Source organism: Muscardinus avellanarius (assembly GCF_963383645.1).
Source record: "Muscardinus avellanarius genome assembly, chromosome: 1".
Taxonomy (NCBI): domain Eukaryota; kingdom Metazoa; phylum Chordata; class Mammalia; order Rodentia; family Gliridae; genus Muscardinus; species Muscardinus avellanarius.
The window spans coordinates 37,640,768-37,665,711 of NC_137786.1; the positions used below are offsets into that span (position 1 = coordinate 37,640,768).

General features: G+C 39.9%; 1 protein-coding gene across 2 annotated transcripts in view; it reads left to right on the forward strand.

The window, feature by feature from the left end:
- Positions 1 to 309: 309 nt before the first annotated feature.
- GHR (growth hormone receptor) overlaps positions 310 to 24,944 on the forward strand; it is a gene marked incomplete at both ends in the record, with an annotated part of 152,160 nt that continues 127,525 nt past the window's right edge. The window contains one exon of one of the 2 annotated variants that reach the window (XM_080719650.1): positions 310 to 388. In XM_080719650.1, the coding sequence (XP_080575776.1) occupies positions 319 to 388 (70 nt within the window). The remainder of the gene's footprint in view (positions 389 to 24,944) is intronic. The other variant, XM_080719649.1, reaches the window with a different exon arrangement.

The window sequence follows — 24,944 nt, forward strand, 5'->3', positions numbered from 1 at the left end:
ACATTGCGTGGGGGGACATTTGCTATGAGGTGGTTCTGTAGCTGTCAGCCAGGATGTGACAATCTCTAGTGCCCAAGCTATTTCCTGAGGCAAGCACCCAAGAAATAGAGTTTATTACAACCTGTCGTTTGTGCTCCTGAAAAGTATGACATATGAAACTCTGGGGCCATGAAAGACTCACTAGGATTCCTTGTGGAACAACATGGAATGCATTCATGGTTTAGCCAGCCTGTGAACAGGATTTCCATTGATAGTGGTCTGCTTTTCATTGCTCGGCTTCATCGTCATCTTCTCCTTGTGATTGCAGGTCCCACAGGTATGGATCTCTGGCAGCTGCTGTTGACCTTGGCACTAGCAAGCTCAAGCGATGCTTTCTCTGGGAGCGAGGGTGAGTTCTGCTTTTCTATTCCCACCCCTAGTGTTATGAAACAGTACTGAACTTTGTTAAATCCAAATGCTTTGGGTGACATAATTCAACTGTGCAAGGTTTAGGTAGCAGCAAATTTGGCTGAGCTTTAAAAGTCTTAAACGAGTAGTGCTTTTCTATTGGAGGATTTAGGAAGAATACAGTAGTCAGCTTTGGCATCTGATGTTTTTACACTGAAAATAAATGCTACATATCATGTCATGTGGAGGGCATTTATGTTGAGGACAAGCCAGATCTCTGGTCCCAGGCTCTGGGAGTGATTCTGAAATTGCACTGAAAGGTTATTAACCTGCTGCTCACTCAGCTCATCCGTGACTAAGGATATCATTGTCTATTTCCAGAACTCAAAATTCAGGACTCTTAATCATATTTTCTGAGACAGGAAATTGCAGGTTTCAAATGAATTTTGCCTTTCACTCTCTGCTATGATTACCATTGGTCTGAGTTAGAGAGAATAGACATCTGAAATAGTTGAATGATGTACCCAGAAGTCATAGACTTCCCTGGCCATTTCTATAATTTTCTTTTCTTCTTTATAGCCTTCTGCTAGAGAAGCCTCAATATTTTAAACTTAGGTTTCACAGGAGAAACAACAACAACGAAAAAAGAAGAGTAATTAATGAAAGGGAAAAAGAAAATGTTTTTGTTTTTTGCCTAGAAAGAAAACTGCTCATTAAGGGGTGGGGGACATTTTGAACTATCACCTTGAGGACTTTATTTTTTCCCTTGTCTGGGCTTCAACTGAAGTCAGGAACAATATAGTTCTCTTGTGCCATGACACAGAATTCAGTTACTGCTTGAGGAGTAGCCAACTCTCTAATTTGCCACCCAACCCATGTTGGAAAACACAGTTTAACAACAGACTTAGTGCCTTAAGATGTCCTCTGTGACCTTCTAGCCAAAAATAAATAATATAGTAAGTGAGCTGCCAAGGGACCAGAGGAACTTAGAAAACTAAGCAGGTAAAATATGCTGTTTTATCTCTTAAAGCAATTCAAAAATATTTATAGAAAAGAAGTCATAATTGTTTGAAATATTTCTTGGCCTCTCTGGTGTCAAATTATCAACATCATGCAAGTCAAATGTGCAGAGAACTGCAGGCTCCATTTCAGCAGCTTTTCCCATGGCTGGTTTTAAACCCTGGTTCTGAGCCAAATAATTACAACTGAGATCCTCTGCTGTTCCAAACTCATGGTGGTTTAATCTCTCCTTTCTTCACTGAGGTGACTTGCACTCCACATGGTGAGGCTGGAGGGATTTAGAAAAATGAAAAGTATGGCATAAGAACCTATAAAGAAATTTTAAAATGCATCCCTGACTGAGAGATTAGAGCTTAAGTTATACTATAGACCTTCAAAATCTGCAGAAAATGTCTATTTCAGCTGCTTCCATATTTTAATTATGCCTGTGTCAGAAGAGTGAAGAAAAAACACCATGAACTGTTTTTAAAATAATAAATTAGCCAGGTGTCATGGATCACAGCTATAATCCCAGTACTTGAGAGGCTGAAACAGGAGGATTGTAGGTTTGAGGCCAACCTCAGCTACTTAGCAATTTGGTGAGACTCTGTTTCAAAATAAAACTAAATTAGAGCTGGGGTGTAGCTTAGAGGTAGAACACCCCTGGGTTCAATTCCTAGTCCCACAAAAATAAATTAATTAGTTAATTAATTTCATTGTATATGTTTAAGGTATATAGTGTCATAAGATATATATGTTATAGATAGATAGAGAGATATGGTAATTACAGGAGAACAAATTAAGGAATTCATCACCTCACATAGTTACCTATACCACCCACAAGAGCAGTTCTAATCTACTGTGTAGCAAAACTTCTGAGTACAATAAACAGTTATTGACTACAGTGTTAATGGTATATATTGGATCATTGTACTTATTCATCCTACATATTTACTTTCAACCCGTTGACCTATAATCTCTTCATATCTTCTCTTATCCCCCAACCCTAGTAATCACTGTTGTCGATCTCTATATATTGGACTTTTTAAAAACAAATTTGCATGCAAATGTGAAAAAGACATATAAATGTCTTAAGGCTGAATAATATACCAGTTTACTTACCCATTCATCCACTGATGAACAGCTGGGTTGCTTCATATCTTGGCAAGGAACATGGGAGTATAGATATCTTCATGAGAGGGTGATTTTATTTCCTTCAGTAGCTGGTTTTAATCTTTTTAATATTTGCTTGTCAATTCCTCGCTTGCTTGTTGTTATTGTTTATCTGGGGAAATCAGAGTACAAAAATAATTTTCTTTTTTTATTCTTGTTTGGCTAACCAAAATTTATTATACTATGCAAGTACTCCAGAATACTTCCTTAAAATGCCCTGGGGATCAAGGATAAGGTATGATATTTACGTAAGAAAGTGTAGGTGAGCGTGTTCATGCGTGTGTGTGTGTGTGTGTGTGTGTGTGTGTGTGTGTAGTTCTGGCCACTTATTTTAAAAGTTCAGCCAAAGTTAGAGAGTGGTATGACATGGGTCATGATCTCAGATGACATTCCTGGGTCTCATATTTCCTTGTCTGCCAGGTCTGGATCAAATCATTTTATTTTTATTTACTTTCTCATTGTATAAGGCAGACTAAAAATATAAATGAAGATTTAAAAAAGTAGACACCACTATAGTTCCATAAGCCACTTATCTGAACTGAATTTGGTAGTGAGAGATGCAGCGCTGCTGCACAAGCAGGCAGGAGGCATCACCTGGAAAAGTGGAAAATGGCTGGTCAGTGTGCCTTGGCGGGTTGGCCCTCGAACCTTTGAGTGGGTTTTTTTTTTTTCTTGTTTGGACAGATGAATGATTAGACATATACTGGGCCTGAGAGAATGCTTTTTAAAATATGAAGTCTAATTTCCCTGTGAGAAATTTAATGAGAATGAACACTGATCTGTGACATCACTATATTAGTGACAGTGTTGTAATAGATGCTTTCTCTCTGTCTCTCATCCTGAGGCCCTGTATCTGCTCCCCCAAGCAAGTTACATAGTCTCAGGGACAATTTCTCATCCCAAAATCAAGAATGAGCAGCAATGCCTCGTTTTCAGAGGGCTTTACCAAGTGGATCCATTAACTGGTCGCATCAAAATGGATGCTCCTGGAATACTGCTAACGAGAAACATATCGAAGGATTTGACAGCTATAGGTATTCGTCCTTGGAATGCCTATTATCAGTTAGGTCACATGTTTTAAAAATGTCAGTCAGTCCTCAACTGAGCATTCTCTTGGACCTCAGCAGCATAAGGTAGAAGTAGGCAAAGTCCTGCCCTAAAGAAAGTTTAGGAAGTTCTAGGAATATAGCTGTAAAATCTAGATTGTGTGGTAAAGACAAATGGTCAAGATGCTCTGAACAAAATAAATCAAGGTAAACTGATTTAACAAGTTCAGCACACAGATATTTTTCAACAGCCTTCTATTTGCAAAGTTTGAACTTAGGTCCAAGAAGAACACAGTGGGTTTTCCCTTGAAGAATTTGACATGACTTAAGAGATACAGTATGTACACCAAGAATTCCAATATCAGGCCATTGTAAATGAACTACAGAAATGGCCTGAACCATGCTATATAGGCATGCAACAAAAAGAAAGTCACTTTGGCTATAGTGAATTAGAGAGCTTCACAAAAGAGATCGGTGGTATTTCAGTAGGGACTGGAATTTGCGTCTTTAAAATGCTGAAAAGAGCAGGAATGGCCAATGTAATAAAGAGACAGCCTAAACAGAAGTGCACAGGTGGAGACACGAGGTAAACATGAGAAACAGTTTGTTCAGTTACTGAGTCCGTCCTGTGTTCAGGGCCCTGCACTGGGCGATGAGTGGTGGTATTTCCTGCATTTAGCAGTCAACTAGTCTTTATTGAGCACTTACTTTGTGGGAGTTAGAGAATTCATCTGACCAGAATGTTTGGTATATGACCTCCATACTTATATTCACCTTGGAAATAAACTTAACGTTAGTAGATTTGAGTCAAATTATAGAAGGCCTAGAGATGCCAGAGCTTCATGGAAATGGCAAGACTTGTGGGGCCTTGAAGAATGGGTAGTAGCTAGAAAGGAGGAAAAGAAAGAGGAAGTGTGTCCTATAGCCAGCAAATAATAGTTCGACTCAAAGTCCTATGTAGGCCAGGCAAAAGTGCTAATAAGAACATGATAGAACATTATTAATGCTTATAATATTACATATAGCATACATGATATCTATGTATAACATATTTATATATATGTAACACATGTAGATTATGTGTATGTGTGCATGTACATACACAAATATATATATATATATATATATATATATATATATATATATATATATATGCATACCTGTTAGGCATGGCTGGCAGGCAAAACTCATAATTAGCATCTTACCACTCTACAGATTAATTCTGTAAAAGGTATTGCATTATTCTATACCAGTCAAATCAAGAAACCTTTATCAGGAATGAAATGCTATGTCTCAAAGGAATCAGGATTTCCAAAATAATGTTCTCTGTATATCTTTGAACATTCTTTATGATCCTGTGTAAGTGATACAGCATTTATTTGGAAATAAAAAAAAAAGGAAAAAAAGACTCCTCTGTTCTTGTTGCTAACAGGAAGGAAATAAGAGCACAGAGGGAGGAAATTCTTACCTTTGAAGTAACCCCTACCCCACTACAGTCAAAATTTCACAGAGTCTTGAGAAGTTGCCAAGACATACTGGAGATATTTCAAAGAAGTCTTAGAGTCACAGTTGCAGTTGAAAAACAGTAAAGGGTGTACGTGTTAAACATTTTCAAAAGTGAACAATGTGAGGCCTTGCCTTGTCACTGGACATGAAGGGGAAAGCCACAGAACCTTAGATTGCTGCACTCTTGATTGTCATCCAAGGCAAGAGGAAATCTAATAGCCTGTTCCAGAGCTCTGACCCGAGTCCTGTGCATGAGCAGTCCCCTGTCACCTCACCTTCTTGGTATCGCAAACTGGCTTCGACATTGGAGTTTGGCAGGTTGTACAGACTGGGTAAAGCAAGATAGTGCCAGTGGGAAATATGAGCATAGATCTTCACAAATAATGACAAAAAATAGTCTTTCAGCAAATATTTATCCCTTGTGGATTCAAGAAAGGAATTTTAAACTTTATACACATAATTTTCAGGAGCTCATAGTTTATAGAAGACAGATGTAAACAAAATTGTGAGCCTCTTAGATTATTAAATGGTTCTAAAGCTAGGTGAGAGTACTATTAGATTTTTTGCTTTGGGAATAATTTTAGTAATGACATAGAGTGAATTTAGAGGGATGAGTGTAGAGGAAGGTGATTGCAATAGGCCAGGAGAGAGATGATCTAGGTGTGACCAGGGAGGTAAAATATAAATGGATTATGGGCAGAAAAAATGTTGAGATGGGATTGCCAGTCCCTGGAGGACTGGCAATCCATAATGTGGATTATGTGTGGATTTTTTTTTATTTCAGAAATTGTCAGTACATACTTACACCATCCATTTCTAACTTTTCACACTTTTAGTTGTTATCAACATTAGCACTGACTCTCTCTTAAGAGAGTGAAGTCCTAGAACACAGAGCAGGTAAGTGGCAGTAGTTACCTGGTAGTGCTGCTCTGTGTGGGGAACCTGCTGAAACTGGGTAAGAGGGAAGTATCTGCACCACTTTCCTTTTGCACAACTTCTTAGAATTTCTTTTGCCTATGCTATAGCATGGGGCCCATGCCATCCACTTACCTCTGCACGTGGCTGTGGCTTGGCATAGGCAACCATGCAGTAAGGGTCCAGTGGGAACAAAGACCTAAACTCCCTCCCGAGTGTGGTCTCTGGATATTCATGACTCTGTCTCAAGACCATAAACCCCCCCAAAATTTTATCATTGCTAAAGTATGTATTTACCTCATGGGATACAATAAAATTAAAGCAGGATGCGTTGAAAGCTGCAAAACTATGCAGTGGGCAGACTCTGGGAGGTTGGCTGGGCTTACACAGTAGCTGCATGACTCACTCCTACAAAGAGGCTAGCAGTGTGAGTGATTAGGTTTGTGCTTCAGCTAATTAGTAAACAGAAAGACTGGGACCACCCACGAATAGCCCCAATTCACACATGCCAAAGAGAGACCATGTTTCTGCTCTTTCACCTTGGACCCCAGTTTTCCCAGGATAAGAACCTGTCCTACTTTATAAAATGTCCCTACATCACTTTGGTTCAGTGACCCACAGGGGCTGCCATTGTGGGGTAGACATAGAAGAGGTGAATATGAGGTACTTGAGGTGTGATACTGGCAAAGAGCTTTTCAGAGACACACCTGGTTGTCTGCCTCTGGCTAGAAGCCATCCAAGGCTCAGCTGTGAAGAAGTCCACACCCGCACAGAGCCGCCCAGCCAGACTCTTCTGAGATCATCCACGAGGCCCAGTGGCCCTCGATCACCCAGCCCCTTTTCCCTGGGAAAACTCTCTCAGCAAGCACATGTGATTGGTGTTTTTTTCCTCACCATACATTGAAGTCAATGGGTGCTTTTTCCAGAGCTGGTTCTGGTTAAACCTTACCCTTAAACTATATAAAATAAAAAATTGGGGGTGTTTCAAAGGCAGCAACAAAGGTCTGCCCAGTCCCTGTCATTGCTTGCTTATCTATGCTGCTATGCACCTGACTGTTCTTAGGCATGGTCACCAGCAGCCACAATCTCAAGACCACCCTGGCCTCTCAGGAGCAGTAGGCTTGTAGCCCCATGTTGGCTCTTCCAAGGACACTCACATGGGTGTTTAAATACTGCTGTCAACATTGTCATCTTTAAACCTGGAGCAAAGCTTCCTTATCGTCTGTACTTAGCAGCATAAAGGGCAGTGATGATGTGTAACATAAACACACTGTGAAATGTGATCACACAATTTATCATACAGAGGATTCCTCAGTGCCCTGGCTGGTGACTACTAGACACATGCAGAGTCCTAAGACTTGGAGACTTCTGTGGCCTCTGTTATAAAGAAGTTTTCTCCAGTCTCTTATTTCCTGAATGTGTTCAAAATGAATCCATAGTATTTCATCAAATACATCTATCAGGAATCTCTGTTTCTGTTTATATAGCAACTTATAGCCTTAATTCTTAACTTTACTAGTATCTACATTTCCAAGATTGAATGTATTAGAGCCTGGTGAATAGTGTCTTAAACATAGGGAAATGTTTCAGGATGACTTTATAGAAGTTGGATGGGTGGAGATGGGTGTGGGGGGAATAGAATTTGTTTTGTGTCCCTCTTCTAAATGAAGTATTAATAACATCTATATTTCAAGTTTTGAGACAAGTCTGCATTGAGCTGGAAATGAATGCAATTTAATTTGTCTCAAATGACTGATACAATGACCATCTTACACCCTGTGTAATAAAATATTATGGGTTTAAAATTCACCAGTGCTTCAGATCCATAAAAGATGTTTTGCTCATCCCTATATCCCCACTTTCCAGTATTCTGATGAAGACTTTTATTTACCTGTCGAATAAATGAATGTATCCACATCAAAATCCTGACTTGAGACTTCAGTTCCTTCGCACAGTTGTCGCTGCTGTTGTCTATCTCTAGTCCTGACTTGGGAAGAGGCTAAATTAAGATCCCCTTATAACGAGGGATTTGGTGGGTCTGGAAATAACTATGTTGCTGTAAAAACTGGAATTTGGGGGATTTTCCTGAGGATAGAATGACGGCACTGTCCTGCTTTACACTCCCAAGGCCACTAGGACCAGAACTCTGCCTTAAACACGAATGCCTGTAAGCCTGGTGCCCTACCTAAGTCCTGCTGACCCTTTTTCAGGTGACTGAACTCTGTCCCCATGCACCAGCCACTGGCCAACATCGTGCACTGAATGCACCCATCAACCAGACCATCCCTCTGACACCAGCCTTATCTGTGCCCCACCTACCTGGTTAAATCTCCTCAAATATTGACAGACATAGAGAGACATAATAAGGTCTGCAGATCTGAAATCCAAGTTTTCTCTGCTCCTTTGGACATTGAACTTTAGATTATGAAAGACCTTGATTAAGGATCCCATGGTTAATTGCATCAATTTTTTCAGCCCAATCCCAGGTCTTTCCACATTTCCAATGAGAGTGCAGATTGAAATGTGAAACCAGTAAGATTAAAAGCAAATATTGTACTGATAAAATCTTAATTTCTTGACCCCTAAATATGAAAGATGATATTTTGTATGCTTATAACTTTTTAGCAAAATCTTGAAAATTTGTCAATCTTGAAAATTTGCTTGTCAAAGGAGAAATAATGTTTCTAATCTTTGACTTCTGGATAGCCATACCCTATGTGGTAAGTATTAGCAGATTTATTCATCTTAGGGGAGACTGAATCGATGATTTACCATGTTATATTTGGGACAGCCTGGGCTTTCCTCGAGGTTCCATTTTGGGAAAGGACCACTTTATGGCAGCCTCACATTTAGCACATAACCATTGTTCCTTCTCTGCCCTGCTTGGCTCACAGCTTCCTTGGTTGGAGCAGGGTACCATGCTTCTTTAACAGAAGCTAGTGGTGAGAACGTGTTGTGATGAGAGCAGTAGAAGAGGGAAAAAGAAGATAGACAATGAAAGAGTCTATTCATAAACTGTGTTTGGCATAGTGCAGCCCGATTGGCTTGCTAGGACTGATGCAGCAAAATACCTGAGGTACCATGATCAGACAGCACTGGCTAGGTGGACAAATTGGTATCCCAGTACCCGACTTTTCTTTCTTGGTTGGGCCAGTACAATGTTCCCTGGATATTTGCTCATAAGCATGGTTGAGCACTATCTCCCCCTGTACAGCAATCACTAAGCCTGATTGGCTTCCAGGAGGGCTCTTTCCAAGAAATAAGGGGTAGATTAACTTCTGTGCATGCCCTGTCTATATCTGCATATTAAATTTGTTATTGTAGCTGTTATGGTTGTAAAGGGTAAAAAAGGTCTACTCCACAGTAGGACCTGGCTGTCTTAACCCATCTCCATGGGACAATTACTATAAACCTGTAGCATTAGTAAAAAAAAAAAAATACATTAAAGGGGAGTAAAAAAGAATAAAGACAAAAATAGAAGAATATTAAACTCCTTCATTAAAATGAGATGTATCTAAAACCATCACCTGTTGAAATTGGTGGGATGGATGTTCTAACATGTTGATTGGAAGTGGGCTGCTAAAAAGCCCAAATCAGAAGGCTTTAATGTAGGGAAAGTCAACAGGTACCTTAAAGCAGAAGGTGAAAGGGAAGGACTGAAATTTCAAGCTGAAATGAGGAGACTGTGACCGCCACTGAGCCCATGCTTGACATTCAGTAAGTAGTATGTAGATTAATGTCTGAATTCTGTAGTTGGTTCATAGGAGCCCTGTTTGTTTCATGTGTCTAAGGTTATGCATCCAGTATTTCTGGTGCTCTTGGCTGTCACTTCTGTGGGGCAGCAGCAACCAGCCAGAGGTAGGCTTTTGGGTGAAGTGTGGGTTAATTTCCTGAAAGTGAATTAGGCATGTCTTCCAGAGCCTACATCAATAGCAAATGTTTGTAGGAGCAATAGTCACCTCTTCTCCTTTGAAAGGACAAGGTAAATGGTGCCTCCTGGGACCCTTTTAGTACTGTCCAGCCCTGTGGTCCACCAGGCTTATTCTAGGGAACTGCAAGGACTGTCCTGTGAGATCAATTCTGAGTTTCCTCTTCTGCATTGTTCATGGGTTCTTCATGAGTGCAGAAGTTGTCAAGGTAAAGGAATGCTATCTTATGTTTCTACTGAAATGTCCATAGATTATAGCACACATATATGAAAAATCAGATTCCCAAAACAAAGAAGTGGGAATCCTGGCATACAGCAAATCCTCCATAAAACACTCAAAGGTGTTTAGGTCACTGCAAGTATAATTTATCTAACCTGTTAGGACATCTTGGCCAACACAAAGTAGTGAGGCTACCTTGATAGTAGTAGAGGACTTAGAACCAGAAAAGCACCAGCAACTCTGGTCTCTGAAGTGACACAGCACATTTGAAATAACTGATTATTGTCAGACATAATGATTTAACAGAATGTTAACAAACTTTAACAGTGTTAATTGCAAAGGCTGTTGAAATTATATGGAACAACAGGAGATGTTTAGTCTGAGAGATGACGATTAAGGAGCAGTAGAATATATTTGTTTTCGTACTTTATCATGTTGAAGAGAGCTTTAACCAATTCTGTTTAAATGGTATGGTAAAATAGTATTAATAAACCACAAATGTCACCTTTGGACGTAAAACATATGTACGTGTGGATTTTAGCTCTATCAATTTTAACTCTCTGACTCTGAGAAAATTATTTAACTTCTCAACAATCCTATTTCTGATTTTTAAAAAATGAGGTTAAAATTGTATGTATTTATGATGTGCAGCATGATAATTAGCATACCCATCATTGTACATGCTTCTGTGTGGTGAGAACATTTAAAATCTATTTTTTTAACAGTTTTCAAATATACATACTGTTAGTACTATGGTCCTCATGCATGCTATACAGTAGATCTCCAGGACTTGTTCCTCCAGTCTCACTGAAACTTTCTACCTGCTGAACAGACATGAACATTTCCCCACCCTCTGGTGGCCACCCCTCTAATCTGCCTCACGAGCTCAACGTCCTTAGATTCACCCACGCAAGTGAGATCCTGCGGTATCTGTCATTCTATGCCTGACTTACTTCACTATCATAATGTCTTCCGGGTTCTTCTCTGTCTTGTTGCTCATGATAGAATTTCCATCTTCTTTAAAGCTGAGTACTATAGTGTTTTCTTTTTTCCATTCATTCTTGCTCAGAAAGCCCCGAGAATTAAATGAGATAGCATGTAAAGTACTGGAATAGTTACTGGTAAGAGTTAGATTTTCAGTAAAGGCTAATCTTCTCTTCATTTATTTTCTCATTAAGAAAAGAAAATAGATTGCTGCTCCAAGAAAATACTTTTGCCAATTACAATTATCCCAGAGTAGAATGAGTTGCTGGATGAGACAGGCCTAGGGTTAGGGTATGGGTTTGTACAGCTGACCTGCCAGAGAACTCTGGTACCCCATTCTCACTCAGACACAGTTTAATATACTAATTATGTTGGTTTTATGCAGTGGGTGTTCAGACATCAATTGAACAAATGATTAAGTAATTTTTTTAAAAAACAAAAAACTTAAGATATCCCTAAATGTCTTTTCTTCTCCCTGGTCTCGGCCCTTCTGTGTTCTTGGAAGCGATATTCTCTGGGACACAAAAGTTAATGTTGGAGACTGAGTTGTAAAAAGATCTGAACGTGTTAACTTCACTAGAGATACTTGGAATTATTTTTTTCTCAGTAATAGAAAAATGTCCAGGTGTGACAGACAAAATGGATTTCTGGCTGCTGCTTTACAGTTCCCTTCCTGACTGCAGTACCAACACCTCACACTTGCTTCCCCCAACACACACACACACACACACACACACACACACACACACACACACACACACTTATGGTTTTCTCAAAGGCAAAAGATGGAATTAACTTGCCAGTATTTGACAGAGACTTCTTTTAAAGAGCTGGTATTTAAATCCACCTAGTCCTCCATAGCTGTTCTCCAAGGAGCCTTAATCACAAGAAACAGCTGAGCTTGTAAATTTTCTAAGAGAGCTCAGACAATGAATGCATTTTTCTTGAAATGCATAGATGTACCCAGGTGCTAGCTACGCCCAAAGCACCTTCTCTAAAGAAACAGAGTTAGCCAACCAGATATATGTCCTTGGTCTGCAATTAAGAATCCAACCATGAGCTGTGAGTCCCATGTTTTTGGATTAGTTTGTGTGTATTTGAGGATGATATCCATCTCACTACAAGAAGTAGTTTTATATGGTACACTAAGTGATTTCTTAAAGGATATACTTGAGAAAAATATTTTTAGCAGAAGCCCACAAAATGTATGGTTACAATATATTCAGAAACCAAGGGTCTTGTTGAGGCTTTCTCTACCTCGGCACTGTTGGCATTTTAGGCCAGCTCATTTTTCTGGAATGGGAGATGTCCTGTGCACCATAACACATTAATATGTCCTGGACATTGTAGCGTGTTAACATCCATGACCCCTACCCAATAGATGCCAATAGCATCCTCAGTGAACACCCCATATGTCTCCAGACATTGCTAAGTGTACCCTGGAAGTCAAAAAAGTTCTATTAGAGAATCAACCACTCATCTAGATCCAGTAGCTACATGTTGAATTGACTGCACCCAGGATTACTGTGGGGATCAAATTAGAAAAACATGCTTAGGTGCTTTTAAAAGTAAAAAAAAATATCTGTACATATAATTATAGTACACCCCTTATCTTTTCACTGGTTCACTTGTTCATTCATCTAAGATTGTCTTGAGTCAGGTGCTGGAGATTCATAAATAAACTAACCTTGAGAGGCTCCTAGTTTCCAGGTAAACAAAGCGATTAGAAGAAAAAGAGAAGTCATATGAGACATGCCATAGAGCGTATGTATGTAGGACATGCACAGAGTATTGGGGGGACCCCTAAGAAAGGAAAGGCTGCCTCTAAAGCAGACCATAGGATACCAGTGGGAACATACAGCTGATGCCATATGCAGAAAGCAGCAGTTGACCGACTGTTACTACGGCGACCACTATCCATATATTCCTTCTCACTTGCCAGAGGCATTTAAGGTGCATGCTGACAGCCAATGTTCAACACAGCTTAAAGTATTACCATTTCTCAGGGCCACTCTTAAAGTGGTATCAAGCCTGAGCAAGCAGCTTCAGATCTGAAGTTGCCACAGACAGCTGTTATTTTCCCCTATCTTTTTATTTTTTTACATCTGTTTCAGTGATAGAAAAGAATCCAATGAAAATAATAAAATAAAAACAAGACAGAAAAATCCAAGCCAGATTGCCTTAAGTAAAGAAATAAATATCAGAGGTGTTAAGGGAGTAACGCCAGGTCAAAGGAGAGACTCAGTCTTTGGCTTATTCTTCAAGTAGAAGAATTAGGTTTGTTTTATTTCTGTTGACTCAAAAAGAAACATCTAGGACATCATGAACACCTGCTTTTAAACTCTAAATCTGGTACCATATATATGAACATTATATATGTATATGAACTACAAATTTTGTATTGTATATATACATACATTCATACATACATACATGCATATATATATATGTACATATGAATAATTCTTCCTAAGTAATTAAACTATTAACTGCAAGGAGACTGAGTTGATCATCACTAACGTATCAGAATTTCTAAACTTTGTTCCAGGGTATTCTACATTAAACATTTGTCAATGGGACGTGTGTGGTAGCCTATAATCCTAGTATTTGGGAGGCTGAGACAGGAGGTTTGAGGCCAGCCTCAGCAACTTAATGAGACCTTTTGTCAAAATAAAAAATAAAATAAAAAGTACTAGGGGAATAGTTCAGAAGTAGAATGCCCTTGGGTTGGACCCTAGTACCCCAAACAAAAAATTGGTAGTGAGGAAACTTCATATGAAAGCTGGTGTGCCTGTTGAGGCCACACTTACAGTGCAGACTGCAGCATTTTCCCCTGTATAACTCCCCTGTAATTTTACTTATTCCGTGTTCCAGAGGTTGCATAGAATGAGAGTCGTTGGCTGAGCTAATGGTTATGAGTCACGTTTGTTTTGGAAGATCGCCCTTACAGCCTGTCACTCATGCTTGTTTATGAGGAATGCAATGACTTAAACATCAGCTAACAAATCCCCACGAATGCACAGTCACATCTGAACACTTCCAACAAATGCTTCCCGTCATTTCTCCCTCGACAGCCTGGAGACGGAAGGGCTGGTGGAGCAAACTCAGAGACATCCATGAGCATTTATTAGAAGAAGCATGGGAGACTAGTAACCAGAGAGCCAGCTGTTGAAAGTAATATAATTAGTATGAGATCAAATTTCATCAGTATTAAGACCTGGTTTTTACCACCAGAGAAATCAGTTTGCCATCTTTAAGGTCACATATATATGGAACATTCCACATACTGAACTGTCACATGCCTTTAAAATAACCATGCCATGCAGTTTTCTTAAGCATTACAAGTGAAACAAACAGCTGACAGGTGGATCTATTGGTACATGCAGGCTCCTCATGAAAATCCCACCAACATCCCTTTTAAATCTCAGTTTGATTATACAGCCTGCCCTCCATATCCATGGGTTCTACATCCTTGGATTGAACCAATTTCAAGTCGAAAATACTCTAAAAAATTGCATCTGAGAGCCAGGCGTGGTGGCACATGCTTGTAATCCCAGCATTTGGGAGGCTGAAACAGGAGGATTGCAGTTCGAGGACAGCCTCAGCTAACACTTAGTGAGGCCCTTTACATCTCAGTGAGACCCTGTTTCAAAATAAGTAATAAATAATAGGGATAGGGGTGTAGATCGGAGGTGGAATGCCCCTGAGTTCCATCCACAGTACTTTAAAAAAAAATGCATCTGAGCTGGACGTGGTAGTACATGCCTGTAATCCCAGTACTTGAGAGGTCGAGACAGGAGGATTGCAGGTTGGAGGCCAGCCTCAGAAAGCTATTAAGACCCTATTTCAAAATAAAATGGGACTGGGGATGTAGTACAAAGGTAAAATACTACTGGGTTCTATCTCGCTACCATAAAAAGAGAACGAGAGAAAGAATTACATTTCTACTAAAAATGTAGATTTTTATTATCATTCTTTTTTTTTTTTTGGTGGTACTGGGGTTCCTGGAAGCCCTTCTTCCTCCGGGCTACACTCCCAGACCTATTTTATATTTTTGAAACAGGGTCTCTTACGCCAGCGCCGCTGGCTTCCAACCTGCGCGATCCTCCTGTCTCCGCCTCCCAAGCGCGGGGATTACAAGCGTGCGCCACCACGCCCGGCATATTATCATTCTTTAAATAGTATGATAACGGTACACAAGTCATTTATATTGGGTATTATAAATAACCTAGAGATGATGTAAAGTATGAAGATATGAATAGGATTAATGCAAAAATTACACCATTTTGTTTAAGGAACTTGAGCATCCATAAATCCTGGTAACCATGGAGAGCCTGGAACCAATACCCCATGGATACCAAGGGACAACTGTGTTGATAATATGAGAAAGAAATATACCTTATATAGGAATAAGCATGTATCAGTGCCCTTTTGTGGCAACTCACTATTAAAATCAAATCTGCATTATGATTCATAAATCATGAGCATACTGGATATATCCATATCTTCTCTTTAGGGTGAGCTGATTGTCTTTATCTTTTCTCATTTGAAAAAAAACTATATTTTTCCATAAAGTTACCAAGAACTAATTTATTCAATAAATACTTATTGAGCACTTAATATCCATCAGGCATTATTTTTGTGGCTTGCAGTGCCTTAGTGAACAAAGAGATAAAAATCCAGCTGTCAATAATGGAGAGGATGAAAGTGGAGAGGACACACAGATGAAGCAGATAGTAGGCTACCAAAATAATAAATAGTTAAATCATCTGGTATTTTAAGAGGTGGAAAGGCTTTTGGAAAACTGCCCCCAATTGGAGTGTGCCCAAAAATTGATCTTAAATATTTTATATGACTCTCCTAGGTGTTAAGTGTTAAAAATCCAATTTAAAAACAGCTTGAAACTAAAGTAGATGTCTTTGTGCTCTCTTGAACTGGAAGCTTCAGGACCAACCATTTTTGTTGAAGAGGAAACCCAGGCCCAGCCAGTTCAAGAGCTTACTAAGATTCAAAGCAGTTACACGAAGAAGTGGGACCAAGACGCACTCGCCAGCTCTGTGCAACTTCCTCTATAGGTCGTTAGCCTTTGACAGCAGCCAAACGAGTTGATGGAATCCATTTAAAAAAAAAAAAAAACTATTGAGACAGTCAGTGCAAAAAAAAAAAAATGTCTATTTCTTCTCTCACTGCCAAGTGATCGTCAGCTGAGAGGTGTTTTCAAGGTGCATGGGTTAGGTTGAAACGCTATCTTAGGAAATCACTCTGTTCTTCAGGTGGTGAAATTACGGCTCCTCTGACTCATATACCCTCATTCATCTTCCATACTCACAAACTACACCTGAGGCTTTTCCTCCGCTTCCCAGAGCGCTGGAAGTCAAGGTTGGGATGGGTCTGCTCTCGCCGTTACAGCTTTCTCCTTTCTCCTGCCTCTTTGTTCCTCTTCTGCACATACCAGGACATTCTTAGATTTCTGCTACATTCCATGATAAAGGGCTTGTTTATATAAATCCTGGTAAGGACAGAATTGGAAGGGCGCTGCACATTGGTGATGGAACAGAAAAAGCTAAAGTCTAAAGCCATGGCTTCTGTACTACGCACGTGGTGTCTCTAGCTGGCGAGGGGGTTTTAAGATCTTTCTACCTGCAGGTTTGCTAGGAGAATTGAAAGATTGACCATAGCACTCTGCAAACTAAATTGCCATCCATTCTAACAAGTTTATTTACCTCTTATCTTTTCCTTCATTGAAGACAAATTGCTAGAAGTATAGACAAGTTTAGCATTGTTTGGAAGGCTTCTTAATCATATATTATGTTGATGAAGTTACTCTTCAGAGAGTTAGCAGGGACTTCAGAGATTCTTTGTGAGACCAGCTGTAGCTATTCCTTAGAAGAAACTGAGAATTTGTTGAAAATTACAGATTCACAAGCCCGATAACTACAGGGAGCAGAAAATTCAGAGAGATACCTTGGAGTTCCTTTGCATGATAGATGTGTTTGTTTATGTGAATTTTTGTTGTTGTTTTTGCTTTTAAAAAAAATTCCTAGCCAGGCATGATGGTATGTAGTTGTAATCTCAGTACTTGGGTGGTGGAGACAGGAGGATTGCAAGTTCAAGCTCAGATTCAGCAACTAACCTGAGGTCCTCAGCAACTTAGTAAGATCCTGTTCCAAAATAAAAAATAAAATAGTGCTAGTGGTGTAGCTCAGAAGTAGAATGCCCCTGGGTTCAAGCCCCAGTGCTACAAACACAAAACAAAAACTTCAAACGTGAAGATCTTTTTTGTTTGGGGACCATTGTTCCCGCTTCCAACTTATGCCAAACTCTTCCCCGCCTCCCATCCCACCTATTACTCAAGCCCTTTGCACTTGGTCAGCTCACCCTCGCTCCCCATTACTTTGCACTCCACTTTGATGACTGCTATTGTCAAGCGTCAGTGAGCCCATTTTGACATTGTCTCCTTTCCACCTGCTGCCCTCTAGTGGAAGTGCTGCCAAGTGGCAGAAAAATTAAGGGACCAGAGAGGCGGTCAGTCTGAGATATTTAACTAGCACAGGTCAGTGCAGGTCCCCACCGGGATGCCCATTGACCACAGCTATTCCAGGAATCATCAGGATTGCCCCCAAACTGTTTGCACACAAGTTTCTGGCATCTCTTTATGGGTTTTCTTCCAGGTTTCAGAAATCTACCTGGAAAAGACTACCCTTGGGGCATTTGTGCTTCTCTGTCCCTCATTTTTTTTTTCTTCTAACATTTACCCAAATTCCATCCACCTCTTGCAAAATAATATAGTTCTTCTTCTACCTCCTCAGCCTTTGGATTTTCCAAATCTTGAAAAAAAAAAAAAAAAAAAAAAGGTTACCAGCCCTTCAGTCACTAGGTAAAAGGACCTCACATAAGCTGAGCTTGACAGTATAGAGGGCACTTAGTTACCATATCATCCTCACATTCCTCTAAGACCCCTTGAGTTCCTGCAGTAGTTCTTTTTAACCCCGGAGGCACTGAAATTAAAGGATTTAAGAAGGTGGGCGTGGTGGTACATGCTTGTAATCCCAGCATCTGGGAGGCTGAGACAGGAGGATTGCAGTTCACAGGCAGCCTCAGCTACTTAGTGAAGCCCTTTGCAACTTAGTGAGATCCTGTTTCAAAATAAAGAATTTAAAAAGGGTTGGAGGTGTAGCTCAAAGGTAGAATGCCTCTGGGTTCCATCCCCAGTACAACACACAAGAAAAAAGGATTTAAGAAGATATTGTACACCATGCAACAAGTAAAAGAGCTAGAACTAGAACTTGGGTCTAGCTGATGGAAAGCTCTGATGTATCTTTTTAAATATGTTTAGTTAATGTTTAGTGATTGCTTGTTCTTCTGCTTAGAAATACAGAAATACCTTCCATAGTAAATATTATTAAGTGCTATGGTAATATATTCATAATTATTTAATTTTTCTTTTCATGAATGTTTAGCAATCAGTATGTCTCAGTAAAATCAATTGTATATTATTAGTTATTGAAATTATTACATTATACAACCTATTCAACTTCACAAGTACACACACACACACACACACACACACACACTGAAGAGTGTAACCCAGAGAACAGGCTTAATCTGAATCTTGGCTTCTCCACCATTAGCTATGTGACCTCAGGGAAGTTTTTCACTTCTCTGTGCCTCAGATTCCTCATTGTAGAAAAAGGTAATTATAGTGCCTAGTACATGGGATTATTGTGAGAATTAAACAAATTAATACATGTAAAGAACTTTCAAAAGCATCTGGTTAGCCGGGGGGGTGGTGCACATTTGTAATCCCAGCACTTGGGAGGCTGAGATAGAAGAATCACAGGTTCGTGGCCAGCCTCAGCTACTTAGTGAGGCACTTCCCAACTTAGTGAGGCCCTGTTTCAAAAATAAAGAACAAATAGAGCAAGGGTATAGCATTGAGGAAGAATACAGGGGAAAAAAAACTATCTGGTTCACAGAGGTTCAGTAAATGCAAGCTATTATTATTTGACAGCCTGAGAGAACCCAGGTATGGTGAGATTCAATATATCTTTTCCTTCCTTCTCCTCCTCTGTTTATTTCCCAATCCACCCTGGCCTGCCATTTCCCTTCCCAACATGAGAATAATCTGTGAAAATGTTTAGAAGAAAAGAAAAAAAGAGGCACGTACTTTCAAGAATGCCAGTCTTTGAGATCGTCAAGTACATTTTCAAATAAAGTAACCATCTCCAACAGTAATGGGCTTTATGGCAAGAGAAAGCTTATTTCTTAGGAAACGGATTTTAACTTCTGGGTGGATTGGTCTCTTTGAGTGGGCTATTCTTTTAGAAGATGGAAACTGGCTCCATGACAAGATAGGAGAGTCGGAGCTAAAGGATGGGTGTTGAGTGGGGCCACGTGTGCTCTTAAAGCCTGCTTGCTGGTCTTCCTTCATCAGTCTTTGGCTGTGGCAGCTGCATTCTGTACAGCTCCCATGCATGCAAGCACAGAGAAAGTCAGAATGCAAAGCAAACTTTCCCTCAGGACCCTGGGACTTTGTAGTGTTCTTTTTTTTTTTTTTTTCATTTTTGTTTTGTTTTTCTTTTGTTTGTTTTTGCCTCTCTGCTCTTTACCCTCTTCACCAGGGCCCCCACTGACCTCAAAGGTCCTCTCTTGCCAGGCCATGAAGGACATCTGAGCCAGAGGGCTGGGACTACAGCCAAAGCTGATGAAGATGCAGAATGTATGACTATAAAAAGCTCCAACATGTGGCACTGGGTATAGCAGATAAGTTTGTTGGAGATGTGATATATAAATAACATTGAAAGGGGAAGCGTGTCAAGGGTCAAGATATTGATTGTCTGAAATCTGAAGTCAATCTCACCATTTCTAATCCTGAACCCAAATTCCAGTGCACTAAAGAAGAAAAAAAAAACTATTTAAATAATAATAACTCCACCTGGGTTTACTTTTTTCTTATCAAGATATTTGTAAGTTTGGCAATAAACATTGGAAGGGAAGGATGCTAGGGACTGAACCCAGGGAAACTCAACCACTGACTTACACCTACAGCCCTTTTTCTTTTTTATTTTGAAACAGAGTCTCCCTAGGGTGCTGAGGCTGACTTTGAACCTGAGATCCTCCTGTCTCAGCCTCTCAAGGACTGGTGTTATGAATGTGTGCCACCAAACCTGGCTGACAGTAAGAATTTTTAAACAGGACTGCCTTTATTTAGAATACAGTAAATTGGAAGACATGTCTCTACATTTCAGAACAAATAAGTGAACAAGAAAAAAAAATAAAGCAGAGAACAAACCACATGAAGACTTTATGCTTTTCTTAAGATGATCTAAAGATAGGATGCTGCAGAAACTGGAACATTTAAGAATCTTATTTGAGCCGGGCCTGGTGGCGCACGCTTGTAATCCCAGCATTCTGGAGGCTGAGACTAGAGGATCGAGGTTCGCGGACAGCCTCAGCTACTTAGTGAGGCCCTCTGCAACTCAGTGAGACCAGGTTTCAAAAATAAAGAATAAAAAATAGGGCAGGAGCTGTAGCTCGAAGGGCGAATGCCCCTGGGTTCCATCCCCAGACCCACAAAAAAAAAAAAAGAATCTTATTTGAATAGTTTTATTCTCTCAACCAACTACTCATCACAGGAGTAAAGATGATAAATAGCTGAGTGCCTGGTATCTCAGTACTTGAGAGGCTGAGACTGGAGGATTCTAGGTTCAAAGCCAACCTCAACAACTTATCAAGACTCTCTTTCAAAATAAAAAGGGAAAAGGACTGGGGTATAGCTTGGAGTACAAGGCCCTTGGGTTCAATCCCTAGTGAGAGAGAGAAAGAGTGAGAGACTCTTTTTCTTTCTCCTTTTCCATCTGGGATTTTGTTTTGGTGTTCTCTTGACAAAGCCCAAAGGGATCTGGATGTTGACCCAAAACTGCTGAGACCAGAGGCTTCAGAAAAGTGCTCAACAGCTGAAGCTCTGGTCATGCCCGTGGTCTCCAGTTCTGCTCCTTTCCTCGGGAGCCTGTACAGACATGACTGCTTCGGCTTCCTGTTTAGTGGCAACAGTTCTGCTCCCTTCTCTTTCATATGGGAATATGAACTTCGGGGAATATCCTTTGCTTTTTTTTTTAATATACAAATTCTCTTATTCTCACAAACCCTTTCCTTGGCAAAGGGAGACCACAAACTAAAGAAAGAAGATGAAACACAACAAAGAAAACCACACGTCTTCCCCTGGGACTGAGCCCTGTTCCCTGCCTGCTGTTGCTACTTCTTGCCACTCCTCCCCTGACCCCTCTGCTAGGCCTTGCCCAGCAAGAGTGACCCATAGACCAAGGCCAAGATTCTGATAAGTGAATGACCTTTCTCTCCTTTACCAGAGGGAAGCTAAGATTTTCAATGTTAAAGTTAAAGGTGGGGGGGGATTGCTTTTTCTTTTCTTTCTTTTTTTCTTTTCCTTTTTTTCTTTTTGGTACTGAGCCATGAACCCATGGCATTCTACCTCAGAGCTACATACATCTTCAATCTACTTTATTTATGAAATCTACTATTTATGAAATAGTGTCTTGCTGAATCACTCCCTAAGGGCTCACTAATGTTGATGATAGCCTCAAAACTGTGATCCTCCTGTCTCAAGCCTCCCTATTACTAGGAAGTGTGTATTGTTTAAAATTGTGGTAATTTGCTTTCTTCTTTGAATCTCACTTTCAAAATACAAATTATGCCTTGAGTTGGTTGGACCCTGCAGTGCAGCTTCAGTAGGTGTCAGGAAAGTTCCTCGGACGGCATGTGCTAGCTATAGGTTGGACAGTTGAGGTAGTAATAAGAAGTACCTCGACTTTTATAGAATTCTGAAATCAAACTTTGGACTTTCCATTTTGGTTCATTGGCTGAATCAAACAAGCTGAAAATTTTGCCTTTTTTAAATTTTTCATGGCAGAATGAAGGTGTTTTTTGTTTTCTTTTGTTCGTTTTTATAGATGTATCCATCATAAAAATGGGGTTTTTTTTCTTTTTTTGTTTTTTCCTCTCTCATGGGCCAAAGCCTTTAAAACAAAGTAAATTTCAGAACTTTGCAACAGACCTTGAAGGTCATGCCCAAGGCTATTAATGATTCTATAATTTACTTTTTGGGTGATTTGTTTAACCATCAGTGAAGTCACTTATCTTTATATTGAGGCCAAAATAATATATTTTGCTCACAACATACCATGAAAAATTAAATCATCTACTTCACTGAAATTGAGAAATATTAAATGGCAAAGCCCTTCTAAATAACAGTCTGATGATCCATTCAGGAAAGAAAAGAAAGTACATTTCCTTTAATGATTTGTTCTTAGTTATGGGTGACCCAAGTTTCCCATTGTTTTGATTCTAGATACAGAGAAGCAATCTCACAATTCAGTCTAAACAGTTGCTAGAGATTCAAGTTAAAGATATTGTTCTAAGAATCAACGTTTTTAACCCATTCAGCATTAGGATGTCTCTTATCTTCTGAAAATCTACTCTATTGGTGTATTGTTTTTGTTTGTTTGTTTTGTATTTGCAGTAACCTGGGGGCATTTTACCTCCGAGCTGCACCCCTAGCCCTTTTTTTTAAATTCCTTTTTTTAATTTTTTATTGGTCCATTATATTCATACATCATATTTGGGTAAAAATCTTGTGTGTACATACATGTACACATCACTGATTTAACCCTTACCCAATTCCCACCCCATTCCCTCCCTGTTCCTCCTTCCCTTGCTTGGCTTAGTGGTTGACTTCGATATGTTTACGTACATTGTGTGTTTTAGAGATTTTCCTTCTTCCCCCCTCCCTTCTCCAAAACTGTTGGATATGTACACAATGGAATTTTACTCAGCCATTAAAAAAAAAAACCTCAATTTTTAAATTCTTTATTCTGGTTTTATTGTGGGATTTTTTGTGTGTAGGGGGCTGTTGGGGATTGAATCCAGGGGTATTCTACCTCTGAGTTACACTCCCAGCCTGATTTTTTATGTTTTATTTTGAAACAGTGTCTCACTAAGTTGCTGAGGGCCTCACTAAGTAGCTGAGACTGGCCTTGAACCCGCGATCCTCTTTTCTCAGCTTCCACCACACCCGCGTGGTATGTTGATTTTTAACTTCAGTTTTCATAGCTATATTTATTCTGTACTTTTTGGCCTTCATGTTACCTCCCCAGGGAAGAAGAAAATTCTCTCTGACTTTTGCTCTCCTATCCTTTCTTCTCAGAGCTGAATCGTCTTTTTTGTTGTTTCCATAGAACTTTGATAGAGTTTTATGAAATTCATATCTGTTTCTGTTTTACCTTTTAAATGAAAAAGCTCTAAACTGTTTATTGTGTTTTTTTGTTTCAAAAAGTAGTCTAAAGATATATCTATATGTTGCCTATATTTGCATAATGTGTGTGTTGAGTATTAGCTTAGCCTCTTTCAGTACATCCTGAATATTTAGAAGGTCATTTGTGCCGTATGTAGGAAGAGTAAGAGAAGGCTACCCATGCCTGGGGTTTCATGTAAGGCAGAAATGATTCCTTTGAGTTACTATGCTTAGCACAAGTGACAAATCTTAAAATTACAGCCTATCTGTAACAAAACATCAGATTTATCAGTGCTACTTAACATGTCCCAATACAACCAAGTTCCTGACATTCAAGTGGAGAGGGAGATGGTGGAGAGACATTCAGAGCGATAGAGGGGGCCAGATAGAGGTGAAAAACAGTTGGAATGTCTCTGCAACTCCAGGAGTCGGGAGAAGGCCAGAGGAAGCAGGGAGGCAGGAGGGGGAAGCAGGAGGAAGAGGGGGAGCAAAAGGGCAACAGGAATGAATGATTTGCTCATAAAGGTTTCTTGGATCCTGCTGCATGTGTCATCCTAGGTTCACTGGGAAGGAGGAAGGAGACACAAAATGCCAAGGTGACAATAAATAAGTGAAAACCACTCTCCACCCTCGGTTGGAGCCAGGCGGAGCATGTGTGGATATGCTGCTGTTCCGAACCCGCAGCAGTCAGAGTAATAAGCAGTAGATAACTTCTTTCAGCCATCACGTTTCAAAGTAATAAAAAGAAAGATTCCAGAACAGTCTATCTGTAGCCATTTAGAGACTTAAGACTGTAATGAGAATGGAAGGAGAAGTGTTGATGAGGAAAAGGTTTTTTAAAACTGGTGTTTTCTACTCAGCTGCTGGAAATGTTGGGATTTTTAGGTTTCTTTCTTCCATTGTATATTGACCTATAGCAGGAGAAGGACTGCTGGATTAGCAGCATGTTAGAGATGTAAGTTAAGAAAATGAAAACACAACTCAATATTAAAGAGCTGCTGTCTCCCAAAAGTGACCACAGATGGTCAGGCTTTGCCGCAGATTCAGACTGCAAACCAACTACAGAGGGTTGAAGAGTGTCTCACACAGCCTGCATTTTGCTACTTAGACTGCTGTTAGAAGTGTGACTGTAGACCAACTCCAAATGATCTAATTCTGATAGGAAGCAGCAGCATTAGTCATAGCAATAAATACATGCTTACTGATGTTCTAACAGGTAGCTTCTGTCAGATCTTCAGGCTCAAAAGCACAGTACATGCGCCTAGAGCCAATGAGGCTGTTTACAAGGATCGTGGGAGTGAAATGACTTACCTTCCTTCCCTATTGGTTTCTTTGTACAGCTGCGCGTGTGTTGCAGGCAGAAGGACTGATTTACCTGATGTAAGCCTAGCAACTTGGTTTTCAGTTCCACACAGTAAAACCTGAGCAGGAGAGAACTCCCTGTCGGCCACCCACCTCACAGCCTGTACGAGGGGACTC